We start from the raw sequence: 21969 nt of genomic DNA on the forward strand, positions 1-21969 counted from the left end.
GTCCATGGGGCGAATGATTTATTTCGTGTAGTGAAATTTGGTGGCCTTAATGCTGAACCAAGACGTTTATCCGAAAGGGCATGTTTGCTGTTGGTAACGCAATGAATAGGGACGTTAAGCGCTGTGTTTCACGAAAAGTACTTTTTTACATTTGAAATGTTAGTGGCCGCTTTATAACGAAACAATCTTCAGTCCGCAGCTTGTAGAAAAACAAAACATATCTCCATTTTTGAAGGGTGTTTCATCTTCCGTGTCATACGCTGAAAGGCCAGGATCGCCATTTATAAATAGCACAGTAAAGTGGAAAGAGTGTGCAGCAACAGTGTGCGTAATTGCAATCCACGAAATACACTAACAGACGCGCAATACAACAAAAACAACTTAAATCACTTCATAAAAGCAAGTCTTCTGGACCAGACTGTATACCGATTAGGTTTCTTTCAGATTATGCTGACGCAATAGCTCCATACTTAACAATCGTGTACAACAGCTCGCTAGTAGAAAAGCGCTTACCCAGAGAATGGAAAATTGCACAGGTCACACCAACGGTCAAGAAAGGAAATGGGAATAACCCGGTGAATTATAAACCCATATCACTAATGTCGATTTGTAGAAGGCTTTTGGAACATGTATTGTATTCGAACATTATGAATCACCGCGGAGAGATCGAATCAATTTATTGACAAACAGCCAACACGGATCCGCAAAATATCGTTCTTCTGAATCACACCGGCTTTTTATTATCACGAAGTAGTGAGTGCTGTCGGCAGTGGTTGTCACATATTTTTAGCTTTCGAAAAGGCTTTTGACATTGTTCCTCACAAGCGACTTCTAATTAAATTACGTGCCTATGTGGCATGTCGTCTGAGTTGTGTGACTAGATTTGTGATTTCCTGTCAGAAAAGTTACAGTTCGTAATAACTGGCGGAAAGACATCGACTAAAACAGAAGTAATATCTGGCGTTCCCCAAGGAAGTGTTACAGACCGTCTCTTGTTCCTGGTCTACATAAACGATTTAGGAGACAATCTGAGCAGGCATCTCCAATTATTTGAGGAAAATGCTGATATTTACCGTCTTGAAATGTCACCAAATGATGAAAACGAATTGCAAAATAATTTAGATATGATATCTGTATGGCGCAAGAAGTGGCAATTGACTCTAAATAGTGAAAAGTCATTCACGTGAATTCTGGAAAGAATATGCTGAATTCCAGTTACGCGACAAATCACAAAAATCTAAAGGCTGTAAACTCAATTACATGATCAGCGATTACAGTCACGAAGAATTCAGATTGGAACGATCACATAGATAACGTTATGGAGGAAGCGAACCAAAGACTGAGGTTTATTGGCGGAAAGAAAACGCAACAGTTCTGCTAAAGAGACTAAGAGACTGCTTACAGTACCCCCGTCTGGCCTCTTCTGGAGTATTTATGTGCGGTGTGGGATCCGCAGCAGATAAGATTGGTGAAGGGAATCGAAAAAGTTCAAAGAATTGCACCTGTTTTTTGTATTATCGCGAAGAGAGTGCCACGTATATGGTACACGAATGGGGGTTACAGTCATTGAAACAAAGACGTTTTTCGCTGCGGCAGGACCTTCCATGAAATTTCAATCACCAACTTTCTCCTCAGAGTGTGAAACTATTATGTTGTTGTCCACCTACATAGGGAGGAATGATCTTCATAACAAAATGATCACATAGATAACGTTGTGGGGGAAGCGAACCAAAGACTGAGATTTATTGGCAGAACACTTAGAAAACGCAATAGTTCTGCTAAAGAGACTGTTTACAGTACCGTTGTCTGCCCTCTTCTGGAGTATTTATGTGCGGTGTGGGATCCGCTTCAGATAAGATTGATGAAGGGCACCGAAAAAGTTCAAAGAATGGCAGCTGTTTTTCTATTATCGCGAAATAGGGGAGAGAGTGCCACGTATATGGTACACGAATGGGGGTTACAGTCATTGAAACAAAGACGTTTTTCGCTGCGGCAGGACATTCTCATGAAATTTCAATCACCAACTTTCTCCTCAAGTGTGTAAATATTACGTTGTTGCCCACCTACATAGGGAGGAATGATCTTCATAACAAAATGAAAAATGAGAGCTTGCTTGGAAAAAACATTATGAATTAAGTCCAAAAAGCTGCTTCTTTTTTTGAGATGTTTATCAAATCACGAGAGGCCTGTTTCAGCATATTTCCATCATCAGGCGATCTGAAAGTATCGGTTTTATGTACTATTATCTATGGCAGACGGCAGCCTACCTGTCATATATGAAATTGACAACATTTATGGAATTCTTAACTTTCCTATAACATCGCTGGTTAGTCACTTAAGCGTTTTTCTTACGTCTCTTAAAGTTATTTTATGACGTAGCTTTCATAGGCTATATTTGTTGGAAGTTATAGCCTGAATTTTATTTGATGTGTGTGACAATTTTTTGTTTGACGTTTAACCAAAGATGTTTTAAGTTTACATCAGAGCAGTTACTTATCGATTTCCCTTACTTACCGCGTTGTTTATTTTTATCTGTGAATGTATGATACATCCAGCAAATAATTGAGGACGTAGGTTGCAAGTGCTACTCTGAGATGAAGAGATTGGCACAGGAGAGGAATTCGTGGCGGGCCGCATCAAACTAGTCAGAAGACTAATCACCCAAGGAAAAAAGGGGGAGGGATAAGCAGGCTGCTAACTTGTCGATGTACAGAGTATCTAATAATAGTCAGTACTTGAATATGCAGCTCTAAAACTGGTAGTGTGTTTACAATTTGCAGCCGATATTTTTATGGGCAGTGGGTCAATGTTACTCCCGTCTATATATCCTTAGCTCGGTACCTTTTTCCGTATACTGAGGGCCTACAATGATTATTTTTAAATATCGATATATCGGATTCCTGATATTTTTGAAAAATGTCAACAGTCATAGCACATGAAACTTCATGGCACATTAAAACTGTGTGCCGGACCGAGACTCGAACTCTGGACCTTTGCAAATGGTTCAAATGGCTCTGAGCACTATGGGACTTAACTTTTAAGGCCATCAGTGCCCTAGAACTTAGAACTACTTAAACCTAACTAACCTAAGGACACCACACACATCCATGCCCGAGGCAGGATTCGAATCTGCGACCGTAGCAGTCGCGCGGTTCCAGACTGAAGTGCCTAGAACCGCTCGGCCACCGCTGCCGGCTGCACCTTTGCATTTGCCTTTGCCCGGGAGAGGCAAATGTACCGACTTCGAGTCTTGGTCCGGCACACAGTTTCAATTCACTCCGCTGCAGAGTGGAAATCGCATTCAGTCCTAGCACATTTTCGCCACTGTTTCACAAACAAGTCATCTGGGAACCCATGCGTGCAGGACATTTTTGCTTCTGTTGTCACATACTTTCACCTGTCTCAGTGTCCACCACAGCCTGTATGGAAATCTACAGTTGTGACTTACTGGTCTCCTTATCAGCTTTGCGCTCCAAGGTGCCATTGATCAACCCTGTGCATAACTGTCCAAACCTGAATGGGTAACATAAATAAAGTTATAACAATACCTGACGTCATCAGATGAATTACAAAAAAAATTTTGCCTAAATTTATCGCAAACAATTAAAATTTGAAAACTAGTTTCGGTTGCTCATAAAACCGTCTTCAGATCACTCATCGTAAAATATAATGTCAACGTATAGAATACGGATGGACCACACCGCCTATATAACGTAGTACAGGTACATATAAGAGACGGCTTCCATAGATTTCTCGCTATAGCAACGAGACAAAAAAGTCTTATTCCTAAGCCGCCGTGGGTATTAAAATTGAATTCGGGTGTAAAGTAATTACAGTGCATATTTTATGTCTGATTGCAATTTTAGGAATGATAGTTTAGAATCAGTGTATATGGTATGATCTCGTTGGCGTAGCTATCAGTTTATGGAATTTAACTCTCATACGAACGTGTACCAAGTTATCCAAACAATGTGGATGAGACGTATTCTACACGCTGATATATTTCCAAGAGTGATCTGAAGGTGGTATGAAGACTTATACAAAAATACGTCTCTTTGTGACACATCCAATTAGTGACTCTCTTTTCTGGTTTCTGCGACAAAAATGATGTTCTTGTTCCGAAGTCAACACAACTTTTACGTTTTAACTCCTTAACGCACGTTTATTAAACTAATCGTTCAAATTTATGTTAAACCTTAAACGATTAGATTAATGTATTATTTCTATTTCTCAAAAATTATCATATTGTATCTAATTTTCATATATTGTTGCTGTTCTCCAAAGTGCAAGAACCTTGATCTCGGCAGCTGTTTTTGACACTCGTAAAACGAAAATTACACTATAATCTCGCAAACTGCAACACAGTCGTGAATGAAATATCGATCCAAAATGTGTAGAATTTGTTTCGTTTATTCCAGTCTATGATAAAAAAAAATTGTACTCAGACTGTCGATTTCCGTCAGAGGAGACCGACTACATATCTTCGAAGCATGAGGAAAACCAAATGCAACTAATGGGTAGCCTTCATCTTAAAACAAAAACTATGCCATAAGCAAAAGTATTAATTTCTCTATAAACTTAAATGATTTTTCGGATAGGGTAGACAGCAATCTGCTGATGAGGCTGTTATGTACGGTAAGGTGTCGAAATTGACAAGACGACGTAGACAAAATTTATAGTTGATCTGATGATTGCTAGCTAGCTCTTAATGCGGAAAAATGTAAGTTAATGCAGCTGAGTAGGAAGAACAAATCTGTAATGTTCAGGTACAGTATTGCTTGTGTCCTGCTTGACACAGTGAAACTGAAATATCTGGGCGTAACGCTGCAAAGCGATATGAAATTTAACAAGCTTGTGAGGGCATTGGTAGGGAAGGGGAATGATCGATTTCCATTTATTGGGAGAATTTTAGGAAATGGTGATTCACCTGTAAAGGAGACCTCATGTAGGACACTGGTGCGACCTATTCTTGCGAACTGATCAAGTGTTGGGGATCCGCACCACGTCGGACTGAAAGAAGATAACGAAGCAGTTCGGAGGGTTCCAACAGCACGTAAGTGTTACGAAGATGCTTCGTGAACTGAAATGGAAACTCCTGGAGGGAAGGTGACGTTCTCTTCGAAAAACTCTATTGAGAAATTTTAGAGAACCGACATTTGAAGCTGAATGGCAAACTATTCTACTGCCGCCAATATACACTGCGATTAAGGACCACAATGATAAGATACGAGAAATTAGAATTACAGAAGTTGGGAAGGAAAACATAAGTACAAAGAAGGTAGCTGCGAAGAAACCATGGGTAACAGAAGAAATACTTCAGTTGATTGATAAACGGAGGAAGTACAAACATGTTCCAGGAAAATCAGGAATACAGAAATGCAAGTCGCTGAGGAATGAAAAAAATAGGAAGTGCAGGGAAGCTAAGACGAAATGGCTGCAGGAAAAAATGTGAAGACATCGAAAAAGATATAACTGTCGGAAGGACACACTCAGCATACAGGAAAGTCAAAACAACCTTTGGTGACATTAAAAGCAACGGTGGTAACATTAAGAGTGCAACGGGAATTCCACTGTTAAATGCAGAGGAGAGAGCAGATAGGTGGAAATAATACATTGAAAGCCTCTATGAGGGTGAAGATTTGTCTGATGTGATAGAAGAAGAAACAGGAGTCGATTTAAAAGAGATAGGGGATCCAGTATTAGAATCGGAATTCAAAAGAGCTTTGGAGGACTTACGGTCAAATAAGGCAGCAGGGATAGATAACATCCCATCAGAATTTCTAAAATCATTGGGGGAAGTGGCAACAAAACGACTCTTCACGTTGGTGTGTAAATATATGAGTCTGGCGATATACCATCTGACTTTCGGAAAAGTATCATCCACACAATTCCGAAGACGGCAAGAGCTGACAAGTGCGAGAATTATCGCAGAATCAGCTTAACAGCTCATGCATCGAAGCTGCTTACAAGAATAATATACAGAAGAATGGAAAAGAAAATTGAGAATGCGCTAGGTGACGATCAGTTTGGCTTTAGGAAAAGTAAAGGGACGAGAGAGGCAATTCTGACGTTACGGCTAATAATGGCAGCAAGGCAAAAGAATAATCAAGACACTTTCATAGGATTTGTCGACCTGGAAAAAGCGTTCGACAATATAAAATGGTGCAAGCTGTTCGAGATTCTGAAAAAAGTAGGGATAAGCTATAGGGAGAGACGGGTCATATACAATATGTACTACAACCAAGAGGGAATAATAAGAGTGGACGATCAAGAACGAAGTGCTCGTATTAAGAAGGGTGTAAGACAAGGCTGTAACCTTTCGCCCCTACTCTCCAATCTGTACATCGAGGAAGCAATGATGGAAATAAAAGAAAGGTTCAGGAGTGGAATTAAAATACAAGGTGAAAGGATATCAATGACACGATTCGCTGATGACATTGCTATCATGAGTGAAAGTCAAGTAGAATTAAATGATCTGCTGAACGGAATGAACAGTCTAATGAGTACACAGTATGGTTTGAGAGTAAATCGGAGAAAGACGAAGGTAATGAGAAGTAGTAGAAATGAGAACAGAGAGAAACTTAACATCAGGATTGATGGTCACGAAGTCAATGAAGTTAAGGAATTCTGCTACCTAGGCAGTAAAATAACTAATGACGGACGGAGCAAGGAGGACATCAAAAGCAGAATCGCTATGGCAAAAAAGGCATTTCTGGCCAAGAGAAGGCTACTAATATCAAATACCGGCCTTAATTTGAGGAAGAAATTTCTGAGGATGTACGTCTGGAGTACAGCATTGTATGGTAGTGAAACATGGACTGTGGGAAAACCGGAACAGAAGAGAATCGAAGCATTTGAGATGTTGTGCTGTAGACGAATGTTGAAAATTAGGTGGACTGATAAGGTAAGGAATGAGGAGGTTCTACGCAGAATCGGAGAGGAAAGGAATATGTGGAAAACACTGATAAGGAGAAAGGACAGGATGATAGGACATCTGCTAAGACATGAGGGAATGACTTCCATGGTACTAGAAGTAGCTGTAGAGGGCAAAAACTGTAGAGGAAGACAGAGATTGGAATACGTCAAGCAAATAATTGAGGACGTAGGTTGCAAGTGCTACTCTGAGGTGAAGAGGTTAGCACAGGAAAGGAATTCGTGGCGGGCCGCATCAAACCAGTCAGTAGACTGATGACAAAAAAAAAAAAAAAAAAAAAAAAAAAAAAAAAAAAAAAAAAAAAAAAAAATCCGTGGCATATAGACTGTCGTTTTTCCTTCGCTCTGTTTGCGAGTGGAATAGGAAAGGAAATGACGAATAGCGGTACAGGGTACCCTCCGCTAACCACCGCACGGTGGCTTGCAGAGTAGATGTAGATGTAGATACATATAATATACATGCGCCTAAAGTATGGCGAAGCCCACCTACTGCACCATCCCTAGTACGATGAAGTCAGAGCGACATCGACAGAAAATACAAACAAAATCAGCTTGCCATCGTCGAACATTGTTGTTTCTATGCTGCAACATATTATAATTATTTTCCACGATGCCAAGTATTGATTAGTTTTTTGTCTCCGAATATTCTCAAAATTTTAAACATGGTTGACAGCAGGAACTGTAAATAAATTTTCAATATATAAAGTATACAGACATCCGGCTGCATAAATTTATGGTACAAACCTTGACAAGTTTTTGGATTTTCTTTAAAAGGAGAGTCACATAAATAACGTAACATTCGAAATGCAAGCAAAGTACATGATGACGTAAGGAGCTCAAGTAAAACATTTGACCTGAGACCCGTAGCTCATCAAATATGTTTACAATTTTAACGTCATGTAATTTATGTGACTTTCCTTGTGAGGAAGATACCTTCATTGGTACTAAAATACTTTCAATATTTTTCACTAGATTTTGGCAACCAGTTGGCTGTATACTCTATACACCGAAAATCTCCTGGTATTATTCGCTGATACACTGAAGCGCCAAACAAACTGGTATAGGCATCCGTATTCAAATACAGAGATATGTAAACAAGGAGGAACGGCGCTGCGGTCGGCAACGCTTATGTAAGACAACAAGGATCTGGCGTAGTTGTTAGATCGGTTACAGCTGCTACAACGGAAGGTTGTCAAGATTTAAGTGAGTCTGAATGTGGTGTTATAGTCAGCGCACGAGCGATTGGACACAGCATCTCAGAGGTAGCGATGAAGTGGGTGTTTTCCCGAACGACTATTTCATGAGTGTACAGTGAGTATCGGGAATTCGGTAAAACATCAAATCCCCGACATCGCTGCCGCCGGAAAGAGATCCTGCAAGAATGGGACCAACGACGTCTGAAGAGAATCGTTCGACGTGACAGAAGTGCAACACTTATGCGAACACTGCACGACACAATGCTTTAAGCCTCGCCCGTCAACACCGACATTGGACTGTTCATGAATTTAAACAAGTTGCCTCATCGGACGAGTCTCGTTTCAAATTGTATCGAGCGGATGGACGTGTGCGGGTATGGAGACAACTTCATGAATCCATGGACTGTTCAAGCTGGTGGAGGCTATGTAATGGTGTGGGGCGTGTGCAGCTGGTACCGCAGATATGTCGAGATACGATTCTGATAGGTGACATGTACGTAAGCATCCTGTCTGATTATTTACAGCCATTCGCGTCCATTGTGCGCTCCGACGGAATTGGACAATTCGAACTGGACAATGCGACACGGCACACGGGCAGAATTGCTACAGAGTGGCTGTAAGAACACTCTTCTGAGTTTAAACACTTACGCTAGCCACTAGACTCCACAGACATGAACATTATTGAGCATATCTGGGATGCCTTGCAACGTGCTGTTCTACAGAGATCTCCACCCGCTCGTACTCTTACGGATTTATGGACAGCCCTACAGGATCCATGGTGTCGGTTCCCTCCAGCACTAATTGAGACATTAGTCGAGTCCATGCCACGTCTTGTTGCGTCACTTCTGTGTGCTCAAGGGGCCCTCCGCGATATTAGGCAGGTGTAACAGTTCCTTGGCTCTTCAGTGCAAATTGAAAAAAAATGGAAATGAAGTCCCATGCTTCTTTACAGAGCGTAGGGGAACGATGCGGGAGACCCGCACCGCCTTACTAGGCAAGGTCCTAATGGAGGTGGTTTGCCGTTGCCTTCCTCCGACCGTAATGGGGATGAATGATGATGATGAAGACGACAACAACAACACCCAGTCATCTCGAGGCAGGAAAAAGTCTTGACCCCGCCGGGAATCGAACCAGGGACCCTGTGCTCGGGAAGCGAGAACGCTACCGCGAGACCACGAGGGGCGGACTCAGTGCAAATTACGTGACGTTAAAATTGTAAAGGTCCATGACGAGGAAAGGAGCTCAAGTCAAACACTTAAGTTCCTGTTCACAATTTTTATGTCATATAACTCATGTCAGTTTCCTGTTGAGGAAGATACCTTCAGTGGTAGTAAAACCTTGTCAAGATTTTTAAAAAATGGTTCAAATGGCTCTGAGCACTATGGGACTTAACATCTATGGTCATGAGTCCCCTAGAACTTAGAACTACTTAAACCTGTTTGTTACATAGTTTAATTCGTAACTTCTTTGCGTGTTTTTGGGCGCTTGCATTGTTTAATTCATAAATTTCGGGCGTATTATAGTATTTGAGTGTTGTAGCAACGCACTTTAGTGTTTACTTCGTAGATTATTACTTAAATTGCGTGTGAGTTTCGTATGGGAGGTATAATTTCGAGTTTTAGTTACTGCAATCGTAAATTCAGGCAGATTGTAGCGTAGTCGTTAGGCATTTGCACAGGTTAGTTAATATAGTCTTTGCGTGTTTCCCTTGCGTTATCTAGGCACTGACTCGTGTTTCAGTGACTGTTGTTCAACATCGATTAGAATGGACAGGGACTGTGATTGCTGTGTTCGGATGAGGGCTGAGTTGGCATCCCTTCGCTCACAGCTGCAGGCGGCGCTGACTTCGGTCGCGCAGCTTGAGGCTGTTGCCAATGGGCACCACTGTGGGGAGCCGGACTTGGGTATCACGGGGATGTCAACCTGGTCCCGTCTGTCCCCAGATCGGTCTGCCGTTGTGGTTGCCCCGGTTGCTGCCCGCAGTGGGGCTGAGCCCTCGCCTGTGGTTGATTGGGAGGTCGTTCCAAGGCGTGGCAGGCAGCGGAAGACGTCCACGGAGGCTGATCAGAAAGCCTCCCCGGTGCGTCTGACAAACAGGTTTCAGGTACTGTCTCTGGCTGAGCCAGATGCAGCTGCCTGCCCTGTTTCAGAGGATGATTCTCAGTCTTCAAGGTCCGGGCAATCACAGAGGGTGGGCTTATTGGTAGTTGGGAGCTCCAATGTCAGGCGCGTAATGGGGCCCCTTAGGGGTATGGCGGCTAAGGAGGGGAAGAAATCCAGTGTGCATTCCGGGTGGAGTCATTCCTGATGTGGAAAGGGTCCTTCCGGATGCCATGAAGAGCACAGGGTGCAGCTAGCTGCAGGTGGTGACACATATCGACGCTTTGGATCTGAGGAAATTCTTTCTGGATTCCAGCAGATATCTGATTTGGTGAAGGCTGCCGGTCTTGCTTACCAGATGAAGGCAGAGCTCACCATCTGCAGCATCGTTGACAGAACCAACTGCGGACCTTTGGTGCAGAGCCGGGTGGAGGGGCTGAATCAGAGGCTCAGACGGTTTTGCGACCGTGTTGGCTGCAGATTCCTTGACTTGCGCCATAGGGTGGTGGGGTTTCGGGTTCCGCTGAATAGGTCAGGAGTTCACTACACTCAGCTGGTGGCTACACGGGTAGCGGAGGCTGTGTGGCGTGGACTGGGCGGTTTTTTAGGTTAGAAGGCAAAGTACGGGGTGGGCTGCAATCTCAAAGGGTGCATGTCAAATACAGGACGTGCTTGGATCAAGGAACAGTCGGAATTGTAGTTCTAAATTGTTGTAGTTGTGCTGGGAAAGTCCCTGAGCTTCAAGCGCTAATAGAAAGCACAGAAGCTGAAATCGTTATAGGTACAGAAAGCTGGCTAAAGCCTGAAATAAGTTCTGCAGAAATTTTTACGAAGTCTCAGACGGTGTTCAGGAAAGATAGATCAGGCAGAATTGGTGGTGGAGTGTTTGTGTCTGTCAGTAGTGGTTTATCTTGTAGTGAAGTCGAAGTAGATACTCCGTGCGAATTGGTATGGGTGGGGGTTATACTTAACAGCCGAACTAAGTTAATAATTGGCTCCTTCTACCGACCCCCAGACTCCGATGATATAGTTGCGGAATAGTTCAGAGAAAATTTGAGTCTCGTAGCAAATAAATACCCCACTCATACGGTTATAGTTGGTGGGAACTTCAACCTTCCGATATGTTGGCAAAAATACTTGTTCAAAACTGGTGGTAGGCAGAAAACACCTTCCGAGATTGTCCTAAATGCTTTCTCCGAAAATTATTTCGAGCAGTTAGTCCACGAACCCACGCGCATTGTAAATGGTTGCGAAAACACACTTGACCTCTTAGCCACAAACAATCCAGAGCTGATAGAGAGCACCGTGACTGATACAGGGATTAGTGATCACAAGGTCGTTGTAGCTAGGCTCAATACCGTTTCTTCCAAATCCACCAGAAACAAACGCAAAATAATTTTAGTTAAAAAAGCGGATAAAGTGTCACTAGTAGCCTTCCTAAGAGACAATCTCCATTCCTTCCGAACTGACTATGCAAATGTAGACGAGATGTGGCTCAAATTCAAAGATATAGTAGCAACAGCAATTGAGAGATTCGTACCTCATAAATTGGTAAGAGATGGAACTGATCCCCCATGGTACACAAAACGGGTCCGAACTCTATTGCAGAGGCAACGGAAAAAGCATGCGAAGTTCAGAAGAACGCGAAATCCCGAAGATTGGCTAAAATTTACAGACGCGCGAAATTTGGCACGGACTTCAATGCGAGATGCCTTTAATAGGTTCCACAACGAAACATTGTCTCGAAATTTGGTAGAAAATCCGAAGAAATTCTGGTCGTATGTAAAGTACACAAGCGGCAAGACGCAGTCAATACCTTCGCTGCGCAGTGCCGATGGCACTGTTACCGACGACTCTGCCGCTAAAGCGGAGTTATTGAACGCAGTTTTCCGAAATTCCTTCACCAGGGAAGATGAATGGAATATTCCAGAATTTGAAACACGAACAGCTGCTAGCATGAGTTTCTTAGAAGTAGATACCTTAGGGGTTGCGAAGCAACTCAAATCACTTGATACGGGCAAGTCTTCAGGTCCAGATTGTATACCGATTAGGTTCCTTTCAGATTACGCTGATACAATAGCTCCCTACTAGCAGTCATATACAACCGCTCACTCACCGATAGATCTGTACCTACAGATTGGAAAATTGCGCAGGTCGCACCAGTGTTTAAGAAGGGTAGTAGGAGTAATCCATCGAACTAAAGACCTATATCATTGACATCGGTTTGCAGTAGGGTTTTGGAGCATATACTGTATTCGAACATTATGAATCACCTCGACGGGAACGATCTATTGATACGTAATCAGCATGGTTTCAGAAAACATCGTTCTTGTGCAACGCAGCTAGCTCTTTATTCGCACGAAGTAATGGCCGCTATCGACAGGGGATCTCAAGTTGATTCCGTATTTCTAGATTTCCGGAAAGCTTTTGACACCGTTCCTCACAAGCGACTTCTAATCAAGCTGCGGGCCTATGGGGTATCGTCTCAGTTGTGCGACTGGATTCGTGATTTCCTGTCAGGAAGGTCGCAGTTCGTAGTAATAGACGGCAAATCATCGAGTAAAACTGAAGTGATATCAGATGTTCCCCAGGGAAGCGTCCTGGGACCTCTGCTGTTCCTGATCTATATAAATGACCTGGGTGACAATCTGAGCAGTTCTCTTAGATTGTTCGCAGATGATGCTGTAATTTACCGTCTAGTAAGGTCATCCAAAGACCAGTATCAGTTGCAAAGCGATTTAGAAAAGATTGCTGTATGGTGTGGCAGGTGGCAGTTGACGCTAAATAACGAAAAGTGTGAGGTGATCTACATGAGTTCCAAAAGAAATCCATTGGAATTCGATTACTCGATAAAAGGACCATATTGCTCCCTTTATCGAGTAATCGAATTCCAACGGATTTCTTTTGGAACGATTACTCGATAAATAGTACAATTCTCAAGGATGTCAATTCAACTAAGTACCTGGGTGTTAAAATTACGAACAACTTCAGTTGGAAAGACCACATAGATAATATTGTGGGGAAGGCGAGCCAAAGGTTGCGTTTCATTGGCAGGACACTTGGAAGATGCAACAAGTCCACTAAAGAGACAGCTTACACTACACTCGTTCGTCCTCTGTTAGAATATTCCTGCGCGGTGTGGGATACTTACCAGGTGGGATTGACGGAGGACATCGAGAGGGTGCAAAAAAGGGCAGCTCGTTTTGTATTATCACGTAATAGGGGAGGGAGTGTGGCAGATATGATATGTGAGTTGGGTTGGAAGTCATTAAAGCAAAGACGTTTTTCGTCGAGGCGAGATCTATTTACGAAATTTCAGTCACCAACTTTCTCTTCCGAATGCGAAAATATTTTGTTGAGTCCAACCTACATAGGTAGGAATGATCATCAAAATAAAATAAGAGAAATCAGAGCTCGAACAGAAAGGTTTAGGTGTTCGTTTTTCCCGCGCGCTGTTCGGGAGTGGAATGGTAGAGAGATAGTATGATTGTGGTTCGAGGAACCCTCTGCCAAGCACTTAAATGTGCAGAGTAGTCATGTAGATGTTGATGTAGAACCTAACTAACCTAAGGACAGCACACAACACCCAGTCATCACGAGGCAGAGAAAATTCATGACCCCGCCGGGAACCGAACCCGGAAACCCGGGCGCGGGAAGCGAGAATGCTACCGCACGACCACAAGCTGCGTACCTAGATTTTTACTTTAACCTTTTGTAACCAGCTGGCTGTATATTTTATACTTTGAAAAACTCCGGCTATTGCTTGCTGATATGTAAGCATACATACTTCTATTAAAGTATTTGAATCAAGGAATAAAGTATTGTAGTATATGATACACTGCCAAATTCAATATTGTAGAATGCGATACATGGCTTTGATCGTTATAGTATCCCTAACATGTAGTACGCACAGTGCGTACCATTTTGTTATTTCTTGCATGCCTCTTTCAAGGTGTTGCATTTTAATGACAAGCAGTGAACGCGACAAGTCGCTATGGACGACCGGTGTACACACTGTTACCACGCTCCCTGCTGCTCCGGATATCTCCGGCCATTATTTCCTGATATTTGAGCCTAAAAACATCTATTGAAGGACACGATACGCATAGAATGTGTTGTAGCATCTGATACATTAAGTCAGTATTTTAGAATCCGATACACGGGTTTAATCGTTTTAGTACTCCTAACATGTAGTACACACATTCCATACCACTTTATTTGTTGCATGCCGCTTTCAGGGTGCTACATTTTCAATGACCAGTAGTGAACGCGCCTTGTCACTACAGCCGATGTACACTCTGCAACCCTGCTCCTTCTACTCCGGGTATTATTTGCTGATATTTGAGCATTCAACTCCTACTGAAGCGCATCATACGCGCCAAAAGTATTTTAATATCTGATACATTAACCAATTGAATATTGTAGAATCCGATACACGGCTTTAATAGTTGCAGTACCCCTAATAAAGAGTACACACACTCCGTAGCATTTTGTTACTTGTTTCCAGGCCACTTCACGACGCTACATTTTTAATGACCAGCAGTGAATGCGGCTGGTCGCTGTGGGCGACCTCTGTATGGCCTGCTAGCCTGCCCCCCGCTGTGGCTTTCGCCGGAGACCAGCTTCGCCTTTCTCCGCAGCCCTGCCCCCACGCCCCACCCCCACCTCCCACGCGGAGAAGCGTAACCCGGTCACGTCCCCTGCGGGCCGGGTGACACCGCGAGTGGACACACGTGTTAAGCCGGCGTGGGTGGTGTGTGTACACCGGGCCTCATTAGCCGGCGCACGGGGTCAGACAAAGCCCGCCACCCCCAGCGAAACTCAATCTCCGCCCGCCTGATTAGGCTGCAGCCTTTCCCGTCTGCACGGCGCCGGCCAATATCAACACGGCACGTGATCGCGCCGCAATATTCCACGGTCCGCTACGTCACAAGCTGCCGGACGTACACTGTGCAACTACGGAGTTGGTTTCGTGCCAGTGCTCACCAAAACTGTTGGCGGCAGTTCCGGTTGCGTCTGACTGTATCATTATCATCAGTCCATAAATATTGCTTAGCCCATAACATCGTAGGGGTCTTAATTTCACTGAGAATCTATCTTGTGGTAACATAAATGAAATTTTGGCTCCTAGCATGGTTAGACGCAGTCATGGAATAAGCAATATTTATGGAATGATAACAATGACAGCCATGGGAGAGCCAGTCCTGACAAAACTCTTCCATCTGGTGATCAAGATGTATGAGACAGGAGAAATACCTTCAAGAAGAATATAATAATTCCAGTCCCAAAGAAAGGAGGTGTTAACAGATGTGAAAATTACCGAACTATCAGTTTAATAAGTCACGGATGCAAAATACTAACGCGAATTCTTTATAGACGAATGGAAAAACTAGTAGAAGCCGACCTCGGGGAAGATCAGTTTGGTTTCTGTAGAAATGTTGGAACACGTGAGGCAATACTGACCCTACGACTTATCTTAGAAGCTAGATTAAGGAAAGGCAAACCTACGTTTCTAGAATTTGTAGACTTAGAGAAAGCTTTTGACAATGTTGACTGGAATACTCTCTTTCAGATTCTGAAGGTGGCAGGGGTAAAATACAGGGAACGAAAGGCTATTTACAATTTGTACAGAAAGCTGATGGCAGTTATAAGAGTCGAGGGGCATGAAAGGGAAGCAGTGGTTGGGAAGGGAGTGAGGCAGGGTTGTAGCCTCTCCCCGATGTTATTAAATCTGTATATTGAGCAAGCAGTGAAGGAAACAAAAGAAAAATTCGGAGTAGGTATTAAAATCCATGGAGAAGAAATAAAAACTTTAAGGTTCGCCGATGACATAGTAATTCTGTCAGAGACAGCAAAGGACTTGGAAGAGCAGTTGAACGGAATGGACAGTGTCTTGAATGGAGGATATAAGGTGAACATCAACAAAAGCAAAACGAGGATAATGGAATGTAGTCGATTTAAGTCGGGTGATGCTGAGGGAATTAGATTAGGAAATGAAGCACTTAAAGTAGTAAAAGAGTTTTGCCATTTGGGGAGCAAAATAACTGATGATGGTCGAAGGAGACAGGATATAAAATGTAGACTGGCAATGGCAAGGAAATCGTTTCTGGAGAAGAGAAATTTGTTAACATCGAGTATAGATTTAAGTGTCAGGAAGTCGTTTCTGAAAATATTCGTATGGAGTGCGGACAAGTATGAAAGTGAAACATGGACGATAAATAGTTTGGACAAGAAGAGAAAAGAAGCTTTCGAAATGTGATGCTACAGAAGAATGCTGAAAATAGGATGGGTAGATCACATAACTAATGAGGAGGTATTGAATAGAATTGGGGAGAAGAGGAGTTTGTGGCACAACTTGACTAGAAGAAGGGATCGGTTGGTAGGACACGTTCTGAGGCATCAAGGGATCACCAATTTAGTATTGGAGGGCAGCGTGCAGGGTAAAAATCGTAAAGGGAGACCAAGAGAAAATACATTAAGCAGATTCAGAAGGATGTAGGTTTCAGTAGGTACTGGGAGATGAAGCAGCTTGCACAGGATAGAGTAGCATGGAGAGCTGCATCAAACCAGTCTCGGGACTGAGGTCCACCACAACAACAACAATGACTAGCCAGATAGCATATAATTAGTAGTTAGTTGGAGAAGTTCGTAGTGTTTTTGTTTTGCATGTTTGTAATCCCGCCACGTGGTCTGAGACGCCTTGACACGATTCGCGCGGCTTCCGCCGTCGGCGATTCGAGTCCTCGCTCGGACATGGGTGTGCGTGTTGTCCTTAGCGTAAGTTACTTTCAGTTTGAGTAAGTATTGTGTAAGCCCAGAGTGCGTGTGTCTGACTAGCGGTCACTGCTCGACACGTGTCGCGGGTAACGACTGGACGGGTTTATGTCGATAGTAGGTCGGTCACCATAATGTTCTGGCTGATCAGTGTATTTAACACGTTAACACATTAACACATTTGTAAACAGACACCTGATATTTTAAAGAAAAGGGGATTTTGGGGAGGGGTAAGAGGTCGTTACTAAACAGTCCTGTTGTGACGTCCCCTCTCCCCTTTTGTTGTCGTTGTTGATGTTGAGCCGCTAGTGCTACAGCTCGGTCGGTGGAATGGAGACGCGACGCGCAGCGATGGTTGTCCCCGGCGGATAACGTGGAACATCACCTGAAAACCTCTAAAGAAAATTGCTCCTCGCGTAATGTATGAAAGTCCGTTTGTGAGTCTGCACAGTTTTCTCAGCGCTGCGAACTGCTGATTTTAATTGTCTGTTATGGTTTTGTGATGATTTGCTATGCCCGGTTAGTTAGTTATTGCAGTATTGAGTGAATCATTCATCACCGGCGTCGTTTCACACCACTGAAGCGAGGAAAAATTCATAAGCGGTTCAGTATCAGTAGTAGCTGTTACGTTGCTAGGCTACAACCCTGTCTCACTCCCTTCCCAACCACTGCTTTCCTTTCATGTCCCTCGACTCTTATAACTGCCATCTGGTTTCTGTACAAATTGTAAACAGCCTTTCGCTCCCTGTATTTTACCCCTGCCACCTTCAGAATTTGAAAGAGAGTATTCCAGTTAACATTGTCAAAAGCTTCTTCTAAGTCTACAAATTCTAGAAACGTAGGTTTGCCTTTCCTTAATCTAGCTTCTAAGATAAGTCGTAGGGTCAGTATTGCCTCACGTGTTCCAACATTTCTACAGAAACCAAACTGATCTTCCCCGAGGTCGGCTTCTACTAGTTTTTCCATTCGTCTATAAAGAATTCGTGTTAGTATTTTGCATCCGTGACTTATTAAACTGATAGTTCACTAAGCAAATCCGGAGATAATCTATAATGCTGTCTTGCTTTCGTGCGTTGTGATATTATTTCGGCAAAACACTCCTTTCAATGCTCAATGTTCATCAAGCCACTCTTTCAATTAAAATGTTCACAGTTAATTAATTTTGATCATCAACTATCACACATTTCAATTAATTTTGGAGCCAACACGTGAGATTTCCATTACTGACAAACAATTTTATTGTTCCTTCTTAGCGATTAGTTTATAATCATCACACCACGGGCACACCGGTGGATCAGATCAATTACGATTCTTTTCAATTCGGTGATCGTGACAATTACGACAAATTTTAGAATCGGCGTATTTGTATTATCTTCGTGTGGTCGTATTAATGTTTCCTACTCCAGGCTAATCAGGTATTGCAGTCTTCGATACTATGTCCATTCTTCGTTGTAACTGTTCACTTTGGTGAAGGTTGAGTCCAACAATAATATCTCCAATAATTAAAGTTCATTAACTCATCGTACACTATCAAAATATCACTTCAGTTCAAGTTCTCAAGTCAGAATAACTGAGAACAAAGTCCGAGCATCTCCGTCACACAATATTACTTTTTTTAAAAAATAGAAACAATGTCGTAGTGTTCCGTTTGTAGTACTATAAATGGTGATCTCTCTCGACTTGGTAGCAAGGAAGCTAGCAAGCGACAAACTTTTCCATGATCGAGCATTGTAGACGCATTGAATTTCCTTTTAGCCGCGTTTACAACTCTCTTTCACAATAAATGTTCTCTCTGACCGACATATTACTTTGGACTTAATTTTCGTCGTACTGATTTGCAGTTATTACTAAGATGTTTGATAGCTAATTAAAATAACCTTTCTTTCTTTCTAGCTTTCTTTCATGTCATAGTAATTATTGACATTGGTGTTCATCAAACCTTTAAGGTGTTCTATTATTGTCAAAGTTGTCGTACCTGTCAGGATAACACTGTCCCCTACTTTAAATTATCATGACATTCATATTTGGGTCTTCGGGTTTCTTGGGGTGTTACACTGTATAATGTGATGTTTCGAATTTCTTGCTTCTGTTAATTGCTCTACGTACTCTCCCTTTTGTAAAAACCATTCTAAAGACCGATATAAACAACAGGCCTGCTACTCACCTTCATCGGATATATATCCAACACCGAATCTTACAGGCCGTTTGAAGCTCTGCTGCTGCAGTTTACAACGAAAATTTTTTGTGACCTTGCTACTGTCCGTCTTAGACTGTGGTGGTACCAGGGTTTTACTTGTACCCTTCCCATTATTTCCTGGCATATTCGTTGGCAGGTGTGTATGTGTATGTGACCTCTGCAATTATCCTCCCACCTACTACAGATTTGATAAGTCTTGTGGATGACAGCTACCCTCTCTTTTGTTGCAGGATGAGAAGCAGCAGATGGAGCAAGAGGAAGCAGTTCTAGACGAATCGGCCGACAGGAACGTCGGCTCCTGAAGAGACACCCCACTGCCTTCCCGAAACGTTTCCGATCTGAAGCGCATTCATCGATCGTCGTATATAAACAGTAGTTTTGGACCATTTGCTAGCAGTAGTGGTAGTTCTGTCACAGCTCAACCTTCATCTAACAGGCCTCTCTATCTGAAGTTTACATTTGCGCCTAACATCCTGGGGAAGACATACTGGCTTTGAAAAGACAGATGTGAATACAAAAATACAGGAAGCGGTGTCTTTCAGATAAGATAAAGCTGCCTGTTACTGCCTTTACAAGAATATTCACTGTGCACAAACATTTGCCATCTGCTTGTTTGCCAGTTATCAGTTATTCAGAAAATACGGAGCAGTACAGAGAAAGTTCTGATGCACTGGTCAAAGAGGATCTGAAAATTCACTAGGCTTCATCTGAGATTTAGTGACCATCAAAAGCACATCACACTCTCCTGGAGGAGTGTCTGTTGTTAATATAGCACCAGAGCGTAGTGCTCGCAGGTGGCTGATACCGTGTTACACGTTCCTCCCATCCCACGGCATATTAGGAAGTAGGGAAAGAGTCTGGTGAATTTCTTCTCGAGAAGTCTTCCGCTCATCCTCTGCCCAGTTGCACTACTGCACGAGTGGTGAGCAGTAAGGAGAAGATTGATTGTGCCAAAAGTGCCCAGCTGTATAGAGAGATTGGCCTGACTAGATTCGAGCACGATACAGTAGTTTCGGCAACAGGTGAATCTGCGGCAGACGAGTAACTTGGCCTGTTGGGATCCTGCCAGTTCATCAGTGGTCTGGTTGTTGGTTAGCCCAGTAATCTGGTGACCAGCTGGAAGCTCCAGGTTGACTGAGTCTCCAGTGATCTGGTGACCTCTTGGAACCTCCAAGTGAATGCTTGGCCAGTAATCTGCTGGAAGCCCTAGGCTGTTGGTTAGCGCAGTACTTTGGTGGCCTGCTGGCAGTTAGTCGTCTCCCCAGTGGTCTTGTCGGCCTGAGACTCCCGCCTCCAGCCCGGTCCTCCAGTGGATGAGCGTCCAGTCTGGCTGACCCCCCCGAGGCTCGCCAGGCGCATCAGCAGAGCGTGCGACGCAAGACGCGGCGGACTTCGCTGCTGGGATCTCTGGGCTTCGCCCGCCACCAGGGGCCCTCTGCTTCTTCCTCGGCAGCCGTCTCGTCCTTCCAGCAAGTGAGCGGCATGTACCGCACGGTGCGACACGGAGAGAACTCGCTGCAGTACACCATCCTGCCACAGCAGGATGACCTGGGCAATTCCGGCGCGGCCTCCGGTGCTGGACCAGCCGGTCGAAGGTAAGTCAACAAGTTTACCATATGAAGATTCCTGGCAGATTAAAACTGTGTGCCGGAACGAGACTCGAACTAGGGACCTTGGCCAACTAGGGACCTTGGCCCCAGTTAGAGTCTCGGTCCAGCACACAGTTTTAATCTTCTAGGAGGTTACATATCGGCGCACACTCCGCTGCAGAGTGAAAATTTCATTCTGGAAACATCCCCCCAGGCTGTGGCAATATCCTTTCTTCCAGGAGTGCTAGTTCTGTAAGGTCTGGAGGCGAGCTTCTGTGAAGTATGGAAGGTAGGATAGGAGGCGCTAGTGGAATTAAACCTGTAAGGACGGGTCGTGAGTCGTGATTGGGTAGCTCGGTTGGTAAAGCACCTGCGCGTAAGGCAAAGGTCCCGAGTTCGAGTCTCGGTCCGGCAAACGGTTTTAATCTGCTACATTTCATATCAGCGCACACTCCGCTGCAGAGTGGAAATTTCATTCTGAAGTTTAACATATCTCCTGAATCGTTCACACACAGATCCCCTTCAAAACTTGAAGTATCGCGATTTATATGCGAACCGCCGAAGTCCCTCCGAAACTTCGTCCTGAATTCACCATTTCTCACGACAAATACTTTATTAACGTGCCTAAACTGCCAAATTGAGATGATACCTGCTTCGTACGAACACTTCTCACCCCCACCCCCCTTATTTCGTAACCACACTCTCGCGTCTTGGCATTACACCCCCCCACTATGGGTCTGCAATCGACACTGCCCTGATTCATCAGACTCAAACTTCTTCATGGGAAGATCCCCTGTTTTTTCCTATTATGAACTCAGAAAAGACGTAGCATTTCTTGTTCTTCGGTCCCAGGTTATGTTCACGCACGAGTCCAGGTATAGTCTGAACAGTGATTCTCGCCGGGTTTTCTTCTGGCGTGAACCAGGAAGCAGATACAAACCTCTTAATGTCCTTGAAAGGGACCTGTAAGGAGGTCGTGGTTTGATGGTGTGGGGTGGGATTATGACTGGTGCACGTACACCCCTGCATGTCTTTGACAGAGGAACTGTAACCGGTCAGGTGTATCGGGACGTCATTTTGCACCATTATGTCTGCCTTTTCAGGGGTGCAGTGGGTCCCACCTTGCTCCTGATGTCGGCCGTAGTGGCCGAGCGGTTCTAGGCGCTTCAGTCTGGAACCG

At 43.7% G+C, this 21969-nt stretch overlaps 1 protein-coding gene across 2 annotated transcripts in view; it reads left to right on the top strand.

Moving 5' to 3' along the window:
• Window positions 1–21969, top strand: part of LOC124551045 (putative protein TPRXL) — a 567200-nt gene that overhangs the window by 182021 nt on the left and 363210 nt on the right. For both annotated transcript variants that reach the window (XM_047125908.1, XM_047125909.1), the window contains exon 2: window positions 19431–20795. In XM_047125908.1, coding sequence (XP_046981864.1) covers window positions 20683–20795 — 113 coding nt within the window. In that variant the 5' untranslated portion in view covers window positions 19431–20682. The remainder of the gene's footprint in view (window positions 1–19430; window positions 20796–21969) is intronic.

Source organism: Schistocerca americana, chromosome 9, assembly GCF_021461395.2.
Source record: "Schistocerca americana isolate TAMUIC-IGC-003095 chromosome 9, iqSchAmer2.1, whole genome shotgun sequence".
NCBI classification, from domain to species: domain Eukaryota; kingdom Metazoa; phylum Arthropoda; class Insecta; order Orthoptera; family Acrididae; genus Schistocerca; species Schistocerca americana.